The sequence below is a fragment of the Lampetra fluviatilis genome, chromosome 22, assembly GCF_964198595.1.
Source record: "Lampetra fluviatilis chromosome 22, kcLamFluv1.1, whole genome shotgun sequence".
Lineage (NCBI taxonomy): Eukaryota > Metazoa > Chordata > Hyperoartia > Petromyzontiformes > Petromyzontidae > Lampetra > Lampetra fluviatilis.
In genome coordinates this window covers 3,911,240-3,931,689 of record NC_136296.1, presented here as the reverse complement: position 1 = coordinate 3,931,689, position 20,450 = coordinate 3,911,240, and the positions used below count along the sequence as shown (strand labels likewise).

General features: G+C 43.6%; 1 protein-coding gene across 4 annotated transcripts in view; it reads right to left on the bottom strand.

Moving 5' to 3' along the window:
• The window catches only part of LOC144938460 (CUB and sushi domain-containing protein 3-like), a 683,443-nt gene that overhangs the window by 257,376 nt on the left and 405,617 nt on the right, over nt 1-20,450 (bottom strand). For all 4 annotated transcript variants that reach the window (XM_078866283.1, XM_078866284.1, XM_078866285.1 and 1 more), the window contains one exon: nt 1,572-1,763. In XM_078866283.1, coding sequence (XP_078722409.1) covers nt 1,572-1,763 — 192 coding nt within the window. The remainder of the gene's footprint in view (nt 1-1,571; nt 1,764-20,450) is intronic.

The window sequence follows — 20,450 nt, the reverse complement described above, 5'->3', positions numbered from 1 at the left end:
GACGGAGACTTGTGTTGCCTCCGAAACGTCGTGAATTTTATTTTTATTTTTGTTTTGTTTTATTTTACTTTCATTACTTTTAATGTTTTACCTACGTGACTTTACCGAAAAAACCTGAGAATATGAATCATTGCAGTCACGAAAGCTTCAAATCTAGAACTAAAGACTCTTGTTTAAGTGAGGTCCCGAGGTCCCCCCCTCCCCTGCATTGGGACGTTTGGCCAACACCATTGACATTCTGCGTTAGTATCAATGGAACCTTTTTTTGCCAGTATCAAAATGATGAAAAATAAGAAAAATGATGGTGTAGACCAATCGGTTTCAAGGACAATGCATATATTATCAGAGCCATCCAAAAGGTACCTATTTGGTTTCTGAACACCTCTGTTTTATTGGCAGAAAGAGTAACACCTATTCTCATTTTTTTTTTTATCAGTGTGTGTTTGGTTTGGTTTTTTTAGATATGGGAGTAAACTGGAAAACTCGGAGAAAACCAATGCAGAACAGTGGGGGGGGGGGCATACAAATTCCGTATATTAAGGTGTCCGGATCAGGGATTGAAACACAGTTTTTATGTCGCTGTGAGGCACAAGTGTGACCACTGTGCCTGAGAACTTATGCTCCATCCCTGCCATCTCACATCGATGGTCCAGTCTGGATACCTCACTCAAATCAGGCAAGGAAACTAAGAACACAAACATTTGGCCTACTCCCAACTATGACTATAAAGTAGAGAGGAAAAGGTAAAACAAATAAAAAATACTAATTGGTTTCATACGAAGTAGATTTAAAAAAATTCTTCTCGCCATTATTAATAAATGTGAGTATCTTACCTCATTTTTGGTTCACGTGCACGTTTTAATCAGATGTGTTGCTAAACGGTGATGGTGTGAAATCCATGTGTTTTTTTTCTAGTCAAATTAGAGCGATATTTGCAAATAGATTGTAGTTATTCTTTACCGTAATTTTCCGTAGAAAAGTCAAACGTAATTACATGTAAGCACTGCAGCAGTCCACACGAAGACACCGTGCAAACAAGGATTATCCCTGGACAGATCATTATGTTTGAAGTGACAAAACAAATGTACCATTAGTATGTTTTTGGTGCCATTAGTATAAGTGTAATGAGAGCCTATGTCCGGCTCACGTGGTGATTGGGTCTGCCGGTCCTGCTCTACAGCCAATGGGGAGAGAGCCTGGGAGCATGGCCCTGGCGTGATCGAGGGATGTCAGCTAGGATGATTGATTCTGCTGCTCTTGGCCTCAGCCAATGGGAAGACAAGTCAGCGTTCATTTTATTTAGAGAGGCGTAGTGCCGTTGTTTTTTTTATAGACACTGTCCTCACCGCAGAGAACTATAGCGGCACGACCGCACTCTATGGTAACTGGCGCCAAACACTGCCACGCTCCCTCCCGGAGGGCCTTGTGGGAACCCCGGTACTGATAAAAGTAATGTTATCTTAGCTTTTCCATTTTTAGAACGTACATATGTCATTGTAACGAAATCGGAAGAAAATCTGGGAAACAGTTAAGCAGCAAGAGATTTGATAACCACGACGAAAGCTCCATACCGACGCAAGACGGCAGAGGGTAGTTCCAGGCTCGACGCTCGCCAGTCATGCAGGAAAGGACGCTGTTCCCATGCAGCATGTAGCCTGGGTTGCACCCGTACGTGACGCTGCTCCCAGCAAAGTTGCCCTGCTCCGTGAGCTTGTAGCCGAACTGTGGCGTGCCAGGATCCTCGCATTTTATGAGGTCAAAACCTGCAACGTAAACAATGCGATACGGACGACACAATGCGGATGGTCTCACCCTCCACAGCATATGACACTTCACTCACCAACCATCAAGAGCCCTCCATTGCCTCACATCTGACCCTGGATCTAACGCAACATTGGCTTCACCGTCTTCAAGTTCCGCCGATAACTTTTCCTCCCGTGAATCTCCCTTCTCGTCTCACTCTCGTCACTCCCCCTTTGTCCTCCGCTCGAGCCACCAATGTCATTTCTTGATTCAACAATTTACCCTACCACACAATGGGAGATTACTATTTTGCTTCTGCTGTCCCCACTGTCTGGAAGTCTCTTCCTTTCATCGTCCACAACTGCTGACTTTTCCCTGACCATTACCAGGCTTCAGTGATTTTACTTATCCTCTGCTCTGAATTTTTTCTCAGGTTGTTATTCCTTTATTCTTTTTATCTGCAGCCTCTTTACTGCAGCCTCTTTACTCCCCAATTCTCACCCTTTAGCCTCAAATGTCCTATTCTGCTGAAAGCCCAACTAACTTAGCGAGTGAATAGGCATGCACACAAATGTACTTAGGAAGGCATAGAAATCCAATTTCACTATGTAAACTGTTTGGGCCAGTGATTTTATTAAGTGCCTATTAAGGATGGAAGGACATATAAGAGGGTGGTATATGCAGCATAATGCATGACCACCATTGTCTCTCCACTACTGAGGTTAGCCACACCACACAAGGTACCCATTTTACACCAATTCAACCCAAGGAGATGCACATACTAAGTTCAGATAACAATTGCCACTGGCGTGGAAGTCAGATAATTTGGATTGCAGGGTGGTATACAGTATATAGTTTTTTTATTTTACCAGCTAAGGCCCACTGAGCTATATAGCTCTTTTTCAGAAGCAACCTAGCCACAAATTGGTAGCTCAACAAAGTGCCTTATCATGTGGCAATTAGTAGTAGTCAAATACTCACAACGCATGTTTCTAAATGTGGAGGGAAAAACCGGAGGACCCGGAGAAGAATCCGCGCGACCATGGGGAGACCATACAATCTCCAAATATTCAGGTGCCAGGTCTGAGATCGAACCCACAACCTCCTGTATACCAGGCGAGACAGTTAACATCTCGCCACCGTGGCAAATTAACCACGGCACCATCGCTGCGCACTCATTGAAAAAGCGCACGTGCACAGCTTAGGGCATGAAATGGGCGTGTGGTCAAATGCTGTTAACGAGAACCTATTAAGGCCAGCATGGTACAGGGCAGTGTGGTGGGGTCAGCAGCCTGTGCCCCAGCATGGAATTGGCACGTGTTTATATGCATGGATACATCTGCCACCCCACAAGGACACACATAAAAACCCCCGTTATTAAATTATATCCATGTACGTCTTATGTACCGGAAAATAACAGCCATACTTATTGCATCTGTCGTAGGAGCTATCTACAGGAGGATGCATATATCGTAGAAATTATTACTCACAATCAAATCTAAGAAATTGCTTAATGTACAGCATTTCCACACAGCTACTCATTCATCTCACTAGGTGTGTATTGAGACATGTAATTACACTGAGATTTATTAACATTTATTGCAACCCTAAAACCCTAGTCAATGTGTCACACACACACACATACGTGTATCATGCTGCATTAACAAAGCATTACGTAGCACCAGGCATTAAAGTCGATGACAAATTACACAAACGCATTTTTGAAAGCCAGATTTGATAATGCTTATATTTACGCGGAAAGAAAATTATACCATTGTATGATTCGAAGAATGTAAGTTTCATCATCATCGTCATCAGCCATGTCCCATCCACTGCTGGATGAAGGCCTCCCCCAGGCCGGTGCCATGCCTCCTGCGGTCCTGCAGTGCCTCAATCCGCCTAGCTCCCGTACGTGAATTGAACTTTCTGAAGAAATCGACCTCAATGGGATCGTTCCCTCCTTTGGCTACCATTCTGGCAGCAGTCTCGTTCGGTAGCCAGAGACGATGCGCCCTGCCTGAGCCCACTCACTTTCCCTCAACAGTCAATTTGACCTACCGGTCGAGAACAGCAGACAAAAAGTTGGTATTGTCGTTGACAAATATAAGCTTCAAAAAATCAAACACTATTAAGAATAAATTTTGATTTAAAGCTTTCGTGACTGCAGGGATTCATATTATTGGTTCTTTCGGTAAAGCCACGTAGAAGGGAAAGAATAAAATTTTAAAAATAAGAAAAATATAAAACAATAACATTTTATATTTGTATTATTTTATTGTTTCTCTTCTACGTGACTTTACCGAAAGAACCAAGAATACTATTAAGAATAGTTAGGTTTGTAAAACCCATGCACACGAGCAGACGACGCTTAACAACCCATGCAGATGCTATACGGTAGGAGCCTTCTTGCTGTGCTCCCTCACGCATGCGGCCACCTCGTCAACCTTTGGGCAGATGCCTCGCGCACAATTGTCCCCGCGTGATCAACCCCTGCTGCCAACCCCATCGTGCAAACCGTTAGCGAGCATACGCCACCGACAATCGTATGCGCACGTTTTTTACAAGATGTCCTGACAATCTTATTCATAGATTACCCACGCTTAACTAAACATTCAAACAACACAAAAAAACCAAATCAATGTCTCGTAAAAAAAATGTCCACTTGAGAAATTGCCAAAATCATTAAACAAAGAAACAGTGTGTTCCAAATTCCATAATTAATTGTCCAGCAGATATTTCTGTATTTCAATAAATGTCAGGCCACTCATGATGGAGAAAGGGGAGTTTTGCTTTCTGGCCGCTTAATTACACTTGCTGGGGAGATTCATGGCGTTGTGTCGTGAGCCTGCTGCAATGAATGGCATTCACAGACATAAGCGTGCATTCATAGGGTGGTCATGCTCTGTAACAGTGCACGAGAGAGAGCCACTAGCTCCTGGTTAAACACTTGCGAGTGGATGCCTGAGAAGAGAAACTTGATTATATAAACAATTATTTTGAAAACTGTCATTTTTTTATGTGGTACCGAGGCAGTTCACCACCACAACACCACCTGATTATTTGATAATTGTAATAATGAATAAGATAATACATCAGGATCTGGCTCGAAGCCTATCCCTTAGGTGCAAGGCCAGGTGTGCTTATATCTGAAGTCGTGTGCTTATATCAGGTTGGCAATTGCCTTCCTCCTCACCAGAAATTACATTCCTAGCTTCCTCCACATGCATCTCGAACCAAAGGCAAGAAGATGTTCTTATAGTGGCTGTGTTAAACTCAAACTTTCTGACGGCTGCATTCACGTGGACTTTCACCTTCATAGTTTTATGGAAGTGCTAAATACGCATGGGTGGTGGAACGGTGGCGCAGTGGTGAGCACACTGCGCTCTGAACAAGGTGGCCGGAGTTAGATCCCCTGCCACGGCTAACAATCGGTGACAAGTTCCTGGGAACATCCCCCCTTCACCAATCCGGCACTGAACAGTATGGTGAAGTATGGTCAAACAACGACCTTGATCAACAAGGCATGGGGAGGCTTTCGTGCAGTAGTGAATTGACGATCGTTTGGGGTTCATCTCATATCTTGGCAGGTGTGCATGTGTGACCAGATTTCTATAACCTTATTGATTCCTTCCAGCACATCTTAAAATCTGGAAACTACAGCATTCATCTTTTAAATGTGCATATGTAGTACAATATCACTCAATGGCACAGAGCATTGCACATTCCCTGCACGCTGGACGTGACTCAATACCTCCCCAGTAAGCCCACTTGCTTCTGCGACAGTATGGATGGCGTCTTCAGACAATGAATGCTCGAAAGGTCGTGGGGCGAATTGGATTATCGCTGGCATATGGAAGGCAGCCAGATTAAGTGAACCGGCCACTGACACTAGCCACGGCAGTCACCGCTCAATCACTCTGAGGTAATGATACTCGCTGTGCAGATATGGCAATCGCTGCCCAGCCTGCGCGCACACACACACACCCAATGCCCCATAGTCTTTGGGCTGTAATAATATCAACGTTGTTATGTGCTCAAGAAAATACTACAGTGTTCGAAATGGTGAGAGCTAGTCATAAAAAACAATTAGTCTCTGAATTTTTTAAATATCGACGATAATTATTATTTTGAGTTACGTGTTATATAATGTCACGTCAAACTGGAACCCCATATCATAGAGATGGTCCTTTGCTGTAAGATTAGCAGATCACCCGAATTAATTCAAGCAAGCTAAACTCTGCTGATGAGACACTGTCAAAACCAGTTCAGAGTTTGCTCGTCTTTGAACCAATGCTGCTGAAATTATGCACTCCCAGAAGTCCATGCGGCTGATGCTTTTTTTTTAAAGAAATACGTGTATGTTTTTACGTGGCGACACGGATCCGTGAAAACTGATTGCTGGACATTTTAGAACCAACTTAATTTAATCCTGTGTTAAGTATTTTCAAACAAATGCCATCAAATTCAATCATTGTCTCCATTATTCAAAATCAAAATGTATAATTTCTCAGAGCATGGTAAAGCCATCATTTATGTTGGTGGCCCTGAGCTCAGTGGTAAAAATAAAATACACATTCTGATGATAGGGGCCAGTTTATCCAGAGGATGAGTACTGTTGAATTCCCACAACGCGGTACTAATTCGCTAATCCCAGACGGATGGTGGGCTCAGTTGACCTCCAACCGCGATCTGATTTTCGTATCCGCTTGAGAGTCGGGAGTTTAACAACAACCGCCATTCGCCACTTTGTGGCGGTGACGTCACCACAACGCTTGTGCCAGGCTATGTACACTGTAAAGCCTTAAAGTGTACAAAGCCAAGAGTTTAAACAAAACAGCCACCTGGAAGGATTGCTAATTACCAGGGTTTTCGATGAAGTGTAACATAATATTTTATTTTATATTTTCAGCATGATGTAATCTTATTGTTGGATTCCCTTCGTGGTGATTTTCTTCAAATTCACATGTTACTTTAATCTCAGAAGAACAGTAATGCTGTGATGATAGACTTTGACTGCTACAGCCATGGTTTTCCAAAAGCAACTCAATCCTGTTTTTCATAACCTCATTCTGAGCTGCCTTCAATAACTACCCTTTTTTATATCCACCAAATTAATTCATCTTGATCAGCAAGCTCACCGTGCTTGACCTTTGCTTTGATCATATATCTGCAGTCCAACGTGGCAGCCTTCAAAAGCCCTCGGGATCATTTTCTGCATTTCCATTTCATTGGTTGTCACACTGTGACAAATAAAATGCATCAAAGACGAACATCTGCCGAAAGGAGCGGGGGAGAGGTGCGCTCTTAAAAGTGCTACTGAGACAAACAAGAGGAACACAAGAACCTGGAAACAAACGCAAATGAAAAAAAAAATCACATTGCCCATTGTGGGGAAAAAAAGTGGAATTCGACAAGACGCCAGAGGGAATGACGGCCGATGGATAAGACGGATGAAAATGCCACATGATGATAATGATTACTATATTTTGTACAAGGAAAATATGTTTTACTCGATGCCATATACTGCACAACAACAACCATTACTCCTCTCTCAAACACTCAACTGCTGACAGCTAATATACGTTGAGTTCTTCTAAAATGGTTGGATGAGTCCGTAAAAGTGTGCCTTGCCAATGCGACGCAGTTTGTATCTGCGCCCTCCTCCTCACATTGCTGCCTGTACACAGAGTGTCTAAGACGGTGGCAATTGGCATTATGTTCACGCCATCAGCAGTGTCAGCCACGTACTTGCTTTTTTATTTAAATGAGCGCTGTGATATGGTGACGTAATAAATATGTGCATGGTGCATATGTCCCGATATGCTACAGATACCTGCAGGGTGCACTCCTTACACACGTAAGCACGGCAAGGTTTGCTTGAATTCAAATCTGTTTGGTGATGCCGAAACTTAATTTTGAAATTGTGCTATGAACGGGCGAGGGACAATCTGCCCAAGACAATTGGCTCCACGCGGAGTTGATTATTCAGTAATGATTTGTATTTGTGCAGTGGATTTTCTTCGAAGAGGGCATTTTTTTTAGTTTTGTGCTCCGATTTCCGTTCGCTTCTTTGCCGTACTTTATTTTAGTTTGTTTTCCACTTGTGTAATTTCGGTGTGCCGTGTTTGCTCTTGCAAGTGAGACTCCTATCCTGGTCTCTAACCTGGCTACGCGAAAATATCGACTTGAATCTTGCACTTGGGTATCTTGCAGAAGTGGCAAGAATGTATGGTAAACGTAGAGCGTGTTTTTTTTTTTTATATAGAGGAGGGTGAGGGCCACAAGGTAAGAGGTGCTCCAGGAAGAGGGTTTTAGTGCCACACTGGACTCCCCCACTGCTCTGTAGTAGCTGTGTGTGAGTGGGGAGTGGTGGCGCAGCGGTTAGCACACTACGCCACAAACCCGGCCACTCCAGTTCGATTCCCACTCGCGGCCAACAGCGGTGCTAGTCCTGGGTCTGCCCTAGGTCGTGCCTGGTGCGATGTGTAAACATTGCCATAGGGAAACAAAGTCAGCCGGGCGTGTTGCTGGCCAACCACCACGATGCCGGCCTTCATAGGTGCTCACTAAGAACGCTTGCCCTAACAGTCTGTTAAGGTTCAATTGGGGAACGTTATACTTGTGTTTGTCTGTGGGTGCAGTGGTCGTTTGGAGAGTGGTGTTGTAGTGGTTGACATACTGTGTGTGCAATTGACCCGGTGGCCTGAGCTTGAATTCCGGCCGTGGCTTACAGAATCAAATAGGACCTCTCCTAAGTTGACTCAGCCTTGAATGAGTGGTGTGCATGATAATCGCTATGTGCTGTGCGGACCTTAATAGGTTCTCACCAACAACACTCATCTCAACAGTCTGTGACAATAATGTAAACTATTGATTGGTATTGTACAAATGTGTATGACATTATGTATCCACGCATGTACGAGTTGTCAGGAGCATTTATATTTTTTATGTAAGATTACAGTTGATTTACGACTTCAAACAGTCTAAAGTGTCTCAAACAACCATGCTTATAACCATATGTTGCCCAAAGCTATATATATTTGGCAGGAATCCGCCTATCCATAGGACAACCGCCCTTTACGTCCCACAAAGTGACAACTCATTTCCTGTGACCCCCAAAAGAACAACAGGCTCGGTTAATCTCTGCTCACAAACCCTTGCACTCACGAGGCAAGCCCTCTGAGCACAGCGCCACCCAGACGGATTGCCACAACATAAGCGTGGGGGTTTATGACAATGTTATTTTTTTTAATACTCCACACATTTGCAAGTTGTTGACACCACATGTAGAAACACGCCCACAAGTCCACCGAAATCCCGATTGATTGGAACAAGCTGATCCGTACCCATGACGTGGGGAGAATTGATTACCTGTGGACTGTTGCCAATCAGTCACCAATGAAACAGCCCTTGACCCATCAATCCACCACCAATAGCCTTCCCTCGATAGCATCCGCGCATATACTATTACATGCATGGTGGTGCATTCTTACTATCCGGGCATTGGTGGGCCATGCAGAGAACATTATATGAGTGCGACACCCACCTTTAAAGCTACGAGGTTGCCTATGCAATGCAGTACAGCAACATGCAACTTAGATATTTGTGCGAAGTTTGTTGTTTTATTTTTCCCTCGTTTGTGTGGATGTGTTCTCCTGGCATTCAGAAGGCAGTTGCCCAACAGCTCAAACAAACCTTTTTAGACAACGAGTCTAACGTTCGGTGTAGGAAAATGAAGGGCAGTGATTATTGTAACTTTGCCACGTGGAGAGCATAATATGGCTCTGTTCTCATCCGATAATGCTAAAGTCAAGCTTAACATGCGTTGATATTATTTAGATGATTTCACTTCTGTACATTTCCACATGATAAGACACTTCGTTGAGCTATCATTTGTGAGCAGGTCGCTTTTGAAAAATAACTTAATTGATCATTGGACTTTACCTGGTAAGACGAAACACTGTTAGGTTTTATGTGTGTATATACATATTTTGAGTGATTTGCTTACCTTTCCTAAACCTTTCCCTCGTATAGTGTTTTTCTATCGTTTGCAACGTTCTGACCCCGTGCCCAGACTGGACATCTGTGAAAAAGAGCTTCACTGCCCATCATATTCCTCCAACATAAAAACATATTCTCATTCTGAAATAAGCACGGGGTAATGCTAATCTGGGTTGGTGATCCTGAGCCAATAGGGGGAAAACAATCAATTCTTCTATATTGCGAGCAGGCTGTACAAATGCATACCATTGCTGACTTCCCACATCGTGGCTAACTGCAGTTTATAATATCCTTGCGTAAGGCAATACGTTTAGGAGCTAAATGTCAATGTTGAGGTCCGCTAGTCATGACAGGGCTTCAGAGGAGAGTTTGAGTAGTTTGCTATTACCTCCTTGAAGGAGCGCAGGCTGTGGCGGTTTTATATATGGTCAACAGTTTGGGTTTAATGGCCACAGTCACATTGTGGCTTGTGTCTTTACATTTTCCAATTTATCAAGGAGATGTGTGCATTGGCCTGTTGATATTTCGATGCGGTTGATGGTTCCACCAGTGTCTCCGAGGAATGTCAAAGCCAGGCGACGAGATGGTTGTGTCTCAATAGAGACATTTATTCTGAATGTGCACATTGCTCCACTGTCCCCTCGCATTCTTCGGGATCTGGGTGAGATTCTAGGTTGGTGGCAGCGCGATCCCAGAAGTAGTGATGGGGACTTGAGCCGTTGACGAGGTACATTGTTGAGGTCTTGAATGATGAGTAAATTGCCGCTGGTAAGAAAGCGTGTGAATCTCCTTGCAGTGTGCACGTCTCGACCGATATTTGGTTCGCCGCAATAGGGAGCCAGGGGATTCACGTCGGTAAAAATAAAATAAAATAAAAATCACCAGGGGATTCTTGTCGGTTTTAGTGTTCCAGCGTGGCACTCATCTCTATCAGTTACCCTAAGAATAATTAGTGATGTATCAATATATATGTTTTAAATCATGCACATTTAAGAGACATGTATGGTACTTTAAAAAAATAATCAGACTTGCCCTTTGAGCTACAACAGGAGCACACTGTTCAACTGCTCCTGTGACTTGTGTCTTTGAAAATGTGTCGAGGGGCAACAAGGGACATCTCAAAATCCAAGCACCGGCTGCAAAATATTCCTCAAAAAGTAACTGGGGAAACATCCCAGTGCCGGACACTTCGGAAAGGGATTGTTGAGACTCAGTGCATGTGTCCTGGATGAAGGGCGGCACATGTATCTACGTATCTAATTACGCGAAGTATCTGTGCAACTGGACATTGAAGGACACGACAGAGGAGAAGCTTCTTTGTCCAATTAAGAAGTAAGCGCTCGCTAAAGTCATCTTCTTAATTCCGGGGGTGGGTGTCTCTTTGCCGCCCCCAATGTTAACAAGGTTTAATACTGGCGCGCTAATCCATCAACGTGCGGTTAGTGGCGCTTATCGGCATATTCTACGAGCCAGACTTGTGTGTCACCGTGTTACACCCCCCCCCCCCGTCTGTGATAATACGTATTGACTCATGCCACTCAGTCACGGAGGGGGGAAGTGGGGTGCTGGTGAATACGTGTCTCACTCATCAGAGCGCGACATACACACACGAGCTCAACGTCGCCGAGGTCGCGTGTACACAACAATGGGGGTGGTCCGATTATAATTGGAATAAGTAAAATGCGAGGTTTTAACATAGGACGCCTTTTACGATATAGATTTTCTTTCTCCATAGATTTCCAAAGAGCTCAAGAACCAATGCTGGCTCAGTGGTCTGACACTGGCATTAGTACATGAGTTCACCGTACGATACCATCGACCATCTATTTCGACGAATAAAACACGAGTTTTGTCAGTGGTAGGTCCTGTACACAATTTACGTGCATCAGATGTATACGAATTAATATTTCTTATTTATCCATAATAGATGTTATTTGGGTTAGATGGCTTAAATATAAATGTGTCGTTAAACCAGCCACCACCCGACACAGCCAATTAGTAAGGTTTGTCACTTAAACAAAACATGCCAAATCGTGACTAGTTCAGCACACCGGTGTGTTAGAGAGTAAACCCACAACATCTACAAATCATTTGCAAGGATCTGCAGAGTATCCCTTGACTAATACTTGGCACGTATACAAAAAAATTGCATTGCAGCGTTGCCTTGATTTTTACCGCACCACCTCGTAAAAATTTCGTTGAGAAGTTGTACGTTGCAAAGTCAAAGCATCTGCCTGCTCAACATCTCCGAGGACAACTACCGGTGACTTCCCACAGTTGTATGCAGCGTTGTGTCGATTCTGTAAGTATACCAATTGCTCGGATCATAAAACGCACCGAAGAGTAAGACGCAGCACCCCAAACTTGTGCCCGACGTCAATAAAGTCATACAAATCTGGTCACACATACATGCACCAATATACACGATCACAGGAAGTACCTCCAACGGTTGCTTAACTATATAGAAATAAAAATGTGCGTGTTTTAGAATATGAATAATATTCTTTGGGTCTTTCAGTAAAGTCGCGTAGATAGGTTCTTTTTTTTTAACCTATCTAAGTGACTTTACCGAAGGACCCAACGACTATGAATTCCTGCAGTCACGAAAGCTTTAAGTCAAGATATTGAATAATACTGGAATATACCGAGTCTGTTTCCAAATAAGATTTGAATTCACAACATTACAATTGTGAGTGCTACACAGTACCGATTCATATCAGAGTCCTTTATTTATCCAAGAAATCCTCACTGAGTCTCGACAATCTCTTCCCTGAGGTTGTAGGTTTGGGTTGGTTAACAAATTACTTAACTTAATATTATGAATGTGAACTGAAACCACAACACCCAGAGAAAACTCACACACATGAGTTTAGTAGAGAAAAAAAAACATTCAGCAACCTACTTACAGTACTGCCTTCTATAAACCACCGCAATAAGCCAGAAACGATTTAAAGTTATATACAAGAAAAAAAATCTGTATTATATTGCATTCCAGGGCAGTGGACGGTACTATGCAAAACATCCTGGGAAAACAGGTCACCTTTGCAATGCTCTCTGCTTTCAATTTACAGCTTAGGATTTAATGAAAATTCATTTGATTTGGAGTGACAGACTAATTAAGTTTCCCTAAGCAGACACGTTGACTCGAGATGGTACGACGACGCTGAGAGGTGCTGCCACTGCTGTGACGTGCACACATTTGCATTTCACCGGAACGATCCATGCTACACGCGCGACAGAGAGGTCCCCATCCGTTGGTTCTTTTTTTCAAAACGATGTAATTTAATGGTCACTGCATGTGTATGAGAATAGGTTTCCCCTTTTTTCTGGCAGCAAAACAGGTGTTAAGATGTTAAAACACCAAACTGAAACCTTTTACAAGGAATTATGTCTGCATTAACCACAATACTAGGTATAAAATATAATTGTATTTTATTCCTACGTGACTTTACCGAAAGAACCAAAGAGTATGGATTCCTGCAGTCACGAAAGCTTCAAATCAATCTTAACACCTGTTTTTTTGGCAGAAAAAATGGGAAAACCTATTCTCATATTTTGGGACTGGCAAAGGAGGTCTCATGATACTACATGTGTATTAGAGCACCGTTACCATTTTTCACAGGCTAATTGCTTGTTTTGTTTATCCGGCGCAAAAAAATTAACAATAAAATCCAACTGAGTATGTAGATGTCGCAGAGGACTTTTGTTTATTTAAACATGAACGCGCACGATGCATGGTGCTGTGAGAAGGTGGTACTGAAAATGTTGTGTTTAAGCAGGGTGGGTGTTTGGTGTATTGGTGTACTATCACTATCTAAATCGCTGATGCCTCCCGTAAATCACGTGATTTCTATGTGGCCACCCCAACTCTTACCCCCCCCCCTCTCCCCACCATCCCCTGTGCAGTGTCGAGGCTCTGATGCAGCCCCTTCCTTTCCATCATTTTCCTCTCATTTCCCATTCTCTTATCTTCTCTCTTCCCTCTCCCATTCCTTTATCTTTTTTCCATGCGTTACTAAAATCCACACCTCCGATTCGAGTGGTTGTCTACGTATGCTGCGAAAGAAGAATATACACAGATAATTGACTCAACTCCCCTTCCCCGTGGTGCGTCATGGGGAAAAGCTTGTGAGCACAATATAATTTTGAAGCGGTAATTTTTTAAATCCGGGTTAATGACGACGACTGTACGGGCCAGATAGGAGGACTTCCTGCTCTTTAACTAGTGCTAGAACCATAATATCCTCAGAATCTGATTGCAGGTTTGGACGAGCAACTTGCAGGCTCCAAACAATCCAGGAAATCATTGTGGATGTAACCAGCAAGAGGAGGTTGCAAAGGATTGATACCATCTCTACTGACATTGGCATTGGATTTGTACCCAGGGCCAGAGACTATAAGAAAAAATCTTGAGGTTAGCTTTCAACTGCACATGGTTGTGGGATTTAGTACAAAAATAAGAAATGATGACAGGATATGGTAGCAACAACAGCATTGGCACTGATGATGTCTTGAATTATATTACTGTAAAGATTCATTAATTGACCATAGCTGTCTGAGAAGAATGTTAGTAATTTCTTGGCAAGACAGCATACGAAATATAGATGGCTGGAAGAGAAAGTGACAGGCGAGTGTTGAAGATACAATTAGACAACAAATGTTGCGCTGGGTGGGACAAGTGGGCACGATGGGGGGAGGGCCGAATGGTGGCCCTGAACCAGCTTGTGTAAATCCCAAATTCCTTTGGTGGGGCAAGCAGCCTTTGCATAGGAATACTCAATTCATTCTGTGGTGTCAACTGGAGTGTAGGGAAGAAAGGGTTGGTGAAGTGTTGGCCACAACACCCTCTCATGGGCTCTGTTGTCTATACTAGGCGTTCGGAATGGGTGCTCACTATGATAATGTACGGGACTAAATTCGTCGTCTTTTTGTTCTATATTAAAGAATGTGTGATGTCAAATGGCAAGAGGCGGTAATCGCATATTGCTATTTTACATCACACCTCTGATTAGTGCCACACACCTCCGATAAGAGCGGTTGGCTACGTACGTTGCGAAAGAAGTTCCACATACTTATATACGTAACAATAAAATGTTTTCGTATTATTAATTTATTTGAACACATTTTTTCACAATGATGTCTGTGCTTGACTTGACATGCCATTTTTTTGTTATATAAATCTGTTATGTCAACACCCCTGAATTGATTTAAGTGTTATGGGCACTTTACCACAATTCTCTCAAACTTTGCTTTAAATATAATTACATGAAAATATTTTGAAAAAAATGTCTTTCATTAAACTCTCTGATGGAACATTAGGAAGGTATGCATGACAATCTTGCAGTCAATGGCATGAATATACGTTATATCGTTGTCACGTTTCTGCTAAAACAGTTGTGAAACTAAATGAAGACTGCTGTTTCACAGAATCCACATTTTATAATCACTGTGCTAACTTTGAACATGCAAATACCATGAGGTAAAACGGCATTCCCATTTAATCTATTCATTGTAATACATTTCTGAGTCATTTTCAGGCCAAATGCTTTTGGAAGTTGAGTCAGCCCATCATCCCTCTAGGATTATTAAAGTAAGTATCCACTTTCCTCCAGGAGTGGGTGGCCTATGAGAGATTATATCCACCACTAGCACAGCATTAATGGACTTCATTACAACCCCACGTTCATTTGAGGATGAATAACTCTTAGATTTTGAATTCACAATAAGAAGTTTGAGATGATTGGCCAATTTTGTTGTGCTATTTTTGACCGTGAATACATTAGAGAAAACGTAATCAAAGGCACAGAAAGCCCTATGATGTGAACGAATATGCGCACTATAAACACGGTGCCGAGATGTCAACTACCTCGCCTGGTATACAGGAGTTTGTCAGGTCGATTCCCGACCCTGATGCCTATGTATTTGGAATTTGCGTGTCTCTCTCCCCGTGGTCGCGCGGATTTTTCCGCGGGTCTTCTGCTTTTTTCCTCCACATTTAGAAGCATGCGTTTACAGTATGTGGCTGCTGCAACCTCGATTGTAACTCACCACCTGCGTATTGCGAGCAGATTGCAATTAGGGCATGCAAAAATACGTCAGTGCACTGTCCTGGGCACGCTTACGAGAGTCAGCGCGGTTCGATGCGCAATAGCGTCGGTGAGCGTCGGTAAAGCGTGGCCGTGGCAAAGCGCTCGCGCCAAGCAAGCGTGAGTGCAGGTGAGCGCACGCCGCGCAGCGTGGTGAGTGTACGCAGGCGTTAACGCCCGCGGCGTGTGCGAGCACGCAAATGCGATGGAGCAACATGTCGAGCGACAAGTGTCAGAATGTGCTAGTTGCGAGCGAGCGTATGTGGGGAACACGCAAAGCACGAACTCCTGCATTCATGCACACGTGCAGCGGTGCTCAGCAAGGGATTGGTGAGGCAGCATTTCTGGAACGCCTGGTAGTGGCGTGAATTTCAGAGAGGAGAAATGGGCAGCATTCATTTTTGACGGTGGTAAAAAATTCCACATTCCCATGAAAGATCCAGTACTTTCATGGGGTATAAATAACTACAAAGTGCAAATACATCTCCTGCATGTATCTGTCCCCCCACAGAAAAAAAATATAGAATAAATATTCTTTATGCTTCCATAAACCACAAGGCCTTCTGAGAGTGCATAATTTCAGCAGAATGTGTTCACTACATGCAACCTCTAAACCGGCTTTGACATACACTGTCTCATCCGCGGAGCCAAGCATGCTTGAACCGCTAAAGCTGCTCCACATTACAGGCAGGGACCCTCTTCATTTTAGATATGGCTCCTGAGTTCAACACAAAATTATATCAAGCGCAACACGGCGTAATAATTTGTGACATCGTTTGCATCCTCCGCAGTGACCAGAACCATTAATGTATGTCATGCATTCAAAGAGTGGTCACTGTTGACATTCCACAAAGTGGCACAACTTGTTTAACCATGCCCGAGGGATCATGGCCAGAGTCATATCCTGACCGGGAATCGAATTCACAACCCCTCGCTATGGAGCTTGACCATGTGCAGTTTTTGTTGTATGTTTTGTTCATGTTTTGTTCATGTTTCTTTGGTTGCTTTTATAACCACGTTTATGTAACCCCCCCTGCCCCCGAAGAAAAAGAGCATTTCTCGCCTAATGGGTTTTACTCGTGCCACAATAAAACCTAAAACCATGGTGCCACGTAAAAAAATGCAAATCACTATTACACTCAAGAATTCATCATCCCCGCATTAACCGGTTGTGTTGAGTGCACGGACCGCTCGTCTACACAGGCACTCAATTGAATAGCAGTGAGCCCGGGGGCACAGCTTATAAGGATGCTACGGCCGTCGTCAGAACACCGCTGAGCGTCTCTTAGTCTCATGCTGACAAGGGCACGAGACTCAGCCTTCTCAGCCTGACCCCCTGAGGATTCTAAAAGGCAGGAAAATAATGCCGTTGTCTCTACGCCAGTGGTGGCCTTCGCTAAACCGCCCCCGCTGGCATGAAGATAGCGGAATGCATCCGGCATCCACTTTTCACAATGGTGCTTGTGAATTCCCTTCACACAGCGAAAGCCAGAAAGAAGAAGACAAAAAAAAATGGTGAGGCTATTCCACTCTCGCTTTTGCGGGCCACACGGCGAGTTGGCGGCCCGGTGCAATGCGAGGGAGGGTAACGACTCACATTTAAATGTGCGGGTGGCCACAGGAGTCAGGCTGTCACAAATTCAGACCCTGCGCAGGGGTACGACTCATCGCCCCTCTGAGGAGGAACACTTTAAATACAAAACTGTCCCTTGATTATCAAATGTATTTCATGTAATGCATTTATTTACTAATTAACTTCCTCATGCTATTCGTTGTGCGCGGTTGCAATTTGCTTTGCTCGGTCAGTGTTAGCAGCTGAGGGCATGACGGGTTTCATATTTTATTCCTGTTGCTTTGTGCCCCCCCCCACCCCGGTACCGTCCCGATTCCATTGTAAGTTTGACCAATGGCCGCTTTATTGAGGGCGATATTTGCACGTAAAATATAGACTGACTGACTGATTGATCAAACGAGTGTCACGTTGTCAGAATTTCCTGACCGCCACCATAGCAATGTGGGATTTCCTCAAAGTGATCAAGTGTGTGTGTGTTTTTTTTTTTAGATAATGTGACTTTAAAAATGCAATGTTTTTAGCATCAGAGCAGTGACGTCTTGTTCATGTTAAAAATAAACTCTTATGGTAGGGGGCACTGGCGGAGCCAGTGGGGGGTGGGGTGGCACGTGCCCCCCCAATGATCCGATCAAATTCCCTAATTTCGATCGGATCATTGGGGTTTATTAGTAATACATCGGCATTTTGCGAACCCAACTGCCACTGCGTAGCATATTATTATGTGCCAGGGACTCTATGAGATGATAGGACAATAGTCTGAGTCCATAATTGGCAATAAGTAACGGCAAAGCAGTTATAAGTGACTCACAGAATTGTGCGCAGATGCGTATACAGTACACGACTTCCCTGAAGGCATTCACCTTCAGCGAGCGCGATGCCGATCACACCACACGGTTCTAATTCGACCCTCGATCGATGGCTGCGCAATAGCCGCACACGGGTCGAATAAAAAGCAAGAGACAAGTCCTGCTACCTGAAAATCCTGGCTCCGCCATTGGTAGGAGGTTATTTGTGTGTGTATGTGCAGCCAATGGGTGATGAAGCTGAAACCATGCATTCACTACACTCCAGAAACCTTGTTAAAACAAAGGTGGCTCAAACCTGGATTGCAACAAACCCAAGTTATAAGCAGTGCTGACTCATTCCTAAGTAACACACACCCACTTCAACAGAGTTGACATCATTGACAGGGGACTGTAACAAATTGAGCGATGTTACCATTATTTCGCCAAGGTTTCTCCCCTGTATGACAGTAAACCCAGTGTCACCTGATTTTCTGGGCTAGAAATAAAAGTGGCGTGCACACACAACTGGAATATAAAATGCTTTCTGGCACACTGAACTTGTTTATCATACATAAGAGGTTTTTCGGGTTAAATCGCGTGAATATATAAATGTGTCGTTAAACCCGCCACCACGAACTAGTAAGGGTTGTCACGTAAACAGAACGTGCCAATTCGTCACTAGTACAGCACACCGGTGTAAATGTTGTGGCTTGGCTTTCCAACACACAACCGGTGTGCTGTACTAGTGACGAATTGACACGTTCTGTTTACTTGATAACCCTTACTAGTTGGCTGTGTCGGGTGATGGCGGGTTTAACGACACATTTATATATTTACGCAATCTAACCCAAAAAAACACTATTATGGATGATAACCGTTTATCATACATCACCAATTGCGTGTTATGCTGCAATCGCGAGGATAAGCTTTTGATGGTTTAGTACAATGAATTGCAAAATCCGAGTTCATTTCCTGAATTGGGTCTGGGCTTCGCCTAGGTTGACTCAACATGAATCAAGTACCAAGGTGCGGTGTGTCGAAATACTAGTCGCCAGAAAACAAAGCCAGACGGGCACACACGGTGTGCTTGGAAGTACACCGAGAGACAGAGTGGATAAGAGAAAATGCATGCAAATCACAGATATCCTATTCAGATATAAAACATGCAAATCACAAATTCAATGTGAACAAAAAGTTAGCAGCTCTGATAGTATGCGCGCTGTGACTCTAAGGGATGATGGATACAACTGGGAATGAAATGGCAGACACACAACGTAAGTGGATTCAGCTAGGTGGATGACCACCTCAGAGATGGAGCAGATGATATCAGTTCATGTACGGTAGTGAGCTGGATTGTGGCAAACAGGATCATGAAATATGGGGGGGCAGCTCTTTATCCAGCAATGGATAGACAACGGTTGATGACAATAACATGTATCACGTCACAGAGTCTCTTCGGAAAAAAATAAGTGTGGAAGCGATGGCCATCTCCGTTGGTGACCTTGAGCTATTGTGTGGGCCAAAGACGTGTGTACTCATATGGGATGTATAAACATGCATTAATTGGATGAAAACATCTTCATATATAGAGGACTGCAGAGCTTTGGCAATGTTGGGGCCGGCTCACTGCCTGGCTGCCTTCCAGTTTGTATGTGGTTCCTCAGTGAATGTGAGATGAAATTTGCATGAATTAAATGAAAAAAATCTAAACATTATTATACGGGGTGAAAAAGTGCCTATTAAAATCAACAGAGTTGGCCTATGGTGAAGAACATTTGGGGGTGCTGCGGTGGCAAGATATTAACGACTTCGCCTGGTATACAGGAGGTCATGGGTTTGATCCCGACCCTGATGCATGTATATTTGGAGTTTGCATGTTCTCCCCGTTGTCGCGTGGATTTATTTCCAGGTCCTCCGGTTTTTACTCCACATTTAGAAACATGTGTTTAGAGTATTTGGCTGCTATAAATCTCCATATGATAAGCCACTTAATTGGGCTATCATTTGTGGCCAGGTCTCTTCTGAACAAGAACTATATAGCTCAGTGGGCCTTAACTGGTCAAGTAAAATTATAGTTTTAGTTAAGTTTAATTTGCATCATAAACAGAGATTTACTGGAAGGTTCCTGCGGATGATAGGCTGACTAACCCCAACCTTCTTGCAAGGCTGCATTTGTGGAAAGCCAATAATGATTAACACCAGTGACGATTATCTGAACTGGTCCTGGGCCTCCCCAAGGTGGACTCAGCCTCAAATGAGTAC